Below are 3,240 nucleotides of genomic sequence, written 5' to 3'. Positions count from 1 at the left end.
TAATGCCCGATTTCTTCACACCTCCGAATAGCTACCTTCCAGATAAAGATATCTGTCAGATAACTAAAAATTCATTTTCATCACTGAAACCTCTGGTTACATATCTAACAGATAGCTATTCTTAATACTACCAACTATCGACACAAAAGGAACTAGAATTTTACTATAAGCAGAGAGACTGTCTGCTATAAGTTATCGTATTCTGTCAGCGAAGTGAGGTTAGTGCGAGAGTATTGTGTCGATTGTGCGAGAGAAAAAATTTTTTTTTGAGATTATAATTATATATATAATGGAGAAGGAAAAAAGAGGAGTAAATTTCACAAAAACTGAGATCGATTTATTAATAGACATTACATTACAATATAAACATATTGTCGAAAATAAAAAAACTGACGCAACAACGTGGAAAGATAAAAACGAAGCTTGGGAAAAAATTTGCAATGAATTTAATGCTGCTTCGGGAAATTTTCCTCGCACGACGAAAACGATTCGTTCTAAATATGATACAATAAAAAAAAATATTCGCAAAAAATGCTCGTTGCTCAAAAGTGAGCAAACGAAAACCGGTGGTGGTCAGTGTGCCGTGACTTTGACTCCTTGCGAAGAAAAAATATTATCATTAACACCAAACACCATGGTGGGCCTTAAATCCAGATTTGATAATGACTCGCAATATGTATAATTAATCGCCACTGTATAATCGTACATAAATAAAATAAGAACTATATCACATGATCAGTAATTTTTTTTCAGAACAGGTTCAAGTGATTTAAGACAGTGGACGACACAACAAGATGTAGAAAAAGATGGTTCATAATTTGTAATACTAATAAACGTTTAATTGTAAGTGATTAGATTTTTCATATTATATTTTCTTTTAGAAACAAGACCTTGTATTATGGAAGACGATATCGACTTTGTAGACGTCGAGGATTATAGTTAGTATTGTAAACTACAATAACATTAACGCGTACATATATTATACCACTAGTTTGGAAAACAACATAAATTTTACTTTAATCATTTTATACAGATCTGTTTTTGAAAACAACAGAAAATATGGAAAATGTGGAACCCAAAGCAGCATTAATAAGTCCAGGTAAAGATTTTGTTTTAATTTTCCATTATTTCAGTATTAAAAAAAGTATTAAACGTATTGTGTTTTTATGAAACCAGCGAATACCAAAAATACTCAGAAGAAAAGGAAAATAGATACTGTGGATTCTGTTAACCAAAATAAAACACACGGAGGTATGTAGGTAAAATGAAGGTAAAATATCATGAAATATGAAAAGAAATAATTTTAAACTATTATATAATCAATTGTAGGAACTGATGCTAAGTTTATTTTTAAAAACAAACGAGCCAAACCATCTGAAAATTCTCAGACTATGCAAGAGAACTTGCAGTTGAAAAACGAAACTTTGGCATTACAAAAAAATTTATTATTACAAGAAATAGAGGCTAAATCAGAAATCACTAAACTGACAATCCAAAATTTAAAGTTAGATACGGAGATTAAGAGACTAACATTACAGAAACTCGAGACGAATGTTATTGATGATGAATACTAAGTATGTTTCCGTGATAATTCGTACAATATACAATGTGTAGTATACAATTCATAGAGAGTATAGTAGATTTGTTCAACTGATATTCTTTATTTACAGTAACTGTAAATTTACAGGCATATTAATAATAGACCTCATGTTGCAGCACCCGGAGTAACCGTTCTAATAGGCAGGTTCTAGTTCCGTAATCTACAAAAAGTATATGTAATATGTTTTTATATAATACCAAAGAAGTTATGTGATATTACATTATACAAATTAGATATAAAGAAGTTATAGGATATTACACATAAAGATCAGATATAAGAAAGTTGTAAAATATGTTTACTTTGAAATGTGAATATTTTATATTTTTGTTAAATTCGCGCGCGCGTAGTATAAATAATTTATACTTTCATTAAATTTACCTTGAAAAATACTCATCGATAAGTGCTTGTCTGACATTATTGTCTCCTACTTGAATTCCCAATTGATTCTCATTATTATCTCCAATTTCCTCGTTAGGCAAATCGCAACACGCAGGAGGTTCTTTTTCATTGTGATTTCTGGCTATGTTGTGTAGAACTGCTGTAGCTACGATGATGTCTTGCACAGTCTCCATTTTAACTCTCATACCTAAACTTAAAACTGGAAATCGACGCTTCCATACTCCAAATACCCGTTCAACAATGTTCCTCGTTCGTATGTGAGCATTGTTGTACAGATTTTCGGCTGCAGTAGTTGGATGTAAAAGAGGAGTGAGAAGATATTTCTTCACTGGATATCCACCATCACCAAGTAATATTCCGGAATTAAACGTGCCTTCCTCCAATTTTCGGTGCAATCGACTGTGTTGGAAGATTGTTGCATCATGAACAGAGCCCGGCCACCTAGCCACAATGTCTATAATTCTCATTTTATGATCACAAACAACTTGGGTATTAAGAGAAAAATATCCTTTTCGATTTCTAAACTCTTCTGCGTGTTCACCTCCTAAAAATATTTATTATAAATATCGTTACTTATAAAATGAGTAAATAAGAATTCTAAATCTTTTGCAAAGTTAATACAACTACAGTATGTATATATTATTTTCAGTTTAAATGTCTATATACTTATTGTTATAGTTCATAGTTTTAACTTACCAGGAGATTGTATTCTAATATGTGTTCCATTGATACATCCAATTACCCTTGGGAATTTGTACATCTCATAAAATGCCCGTTGCATTGTACGAATTTCCTCATTAGATTCAGGCATATTAATCCTTGTTGCTGATAATGAAGCAATGGTCATGGATACTTTTGCGATGACTCGGGAAGCAGTACTAATGCTTACTCCACTAAAATCACCACAAGCACGCAGAAAATTACCCGTTGCATAAAATCTCAATGTTAACAACAACTGATTAATCGGTGTCAATGATCTTGATCTAGAATTACATAAAAAATTCTCAATAAACAACTACTCGTTAAATAATATCAGTAGTATATGGGAGGACTATGGGGCGCCAGACGTGACGTCACAGAGTGGCGCCAGGGGCGTGGCCGGGGGCGTGGTCAGGGGGAGGGGTGGGGGAAGCTGAGCTCTGATTGGCTGCTCCCATAGCTGCCCAGCGATTTGATTGGCTGCTCCCATAGCTGCCCAGTGATTTGATTGGCTGCTCCCATAGCTGCCCAGCGGTTTTATT

The 3,240-nt window shown here is 33.4% G+C and overlaps 1 protein-coding gene across 1 annotated transcript; it reads right to left on the bottom strand.

The window, feature by feature from the left end:
• Positions 1–1,747: 1,747 nt before the first annotated feature.
• Positions 1,748–3,188, bottom strand: LOC105566693 (putative nuclease HARBI1). Its single transcript, XM_012020902.1, has 4 exons — positions 3,067–3,188; positions 2,696–2,982; positions 1,979–2,543; positions 1,748–1,760 (listed from the first exon to the last, which is right to left on the bottom strand). The coding sequence occupies exons 1-4, from the start codon at positions 3,186–3,188 to the stop codon at positions 1,748–1,750; spliced, it is 987 nt and encodes a 328-aa protein (XP_011876292.1).
• Between the last annotated feature and the right edge of the window lie 52 nt (positions 3,189–3,240).

This window comes from Vollenhovia emeryi, unplaced genomic scaffold, assembly GCF_000949405.1.
Source record: "Vollenhovia emeryi isolate VEMERY1.0 unplaced genomic scaffold, V.emery_V1.0 DF943121.1, whole genome shotgun sequence".
Classification (NCBI taxonomy): Eukaryota; Metazoa; Arthropoda; class Insecta; order Hymenoptera; family Formicidae; genus Vollenhovia; species Vollenhovia emeryi.
This window is presented reverse-complemented; position numbering and strand designations above follow the sequence as displayed.

Bases quoted from the DNA above. Each gene is read 5' to 3' on its own strand.
- LOC105566693 (XM_012020902.1), bottom strand. From the start codon at position 3,188: ATGGGAGCAGCCAATCAAATCGCTGGGCAGCTATGGGAGCAGCCAATC. The intron at 2,983-3,066 runs GTCTGGCGCCCC...ATGTAATTCTAG, and splicing joins GCGCCACTCTGTGACGTCAC to ATCAAGATCATTGACACCGA. The intron at 2,544-2,695 runs GTAAGTTAAAAC...AAATATTTTTAG, and splicing joins TATTAGAATACAATCTCCTG to GAGGTGAACACGCAGAAGAG.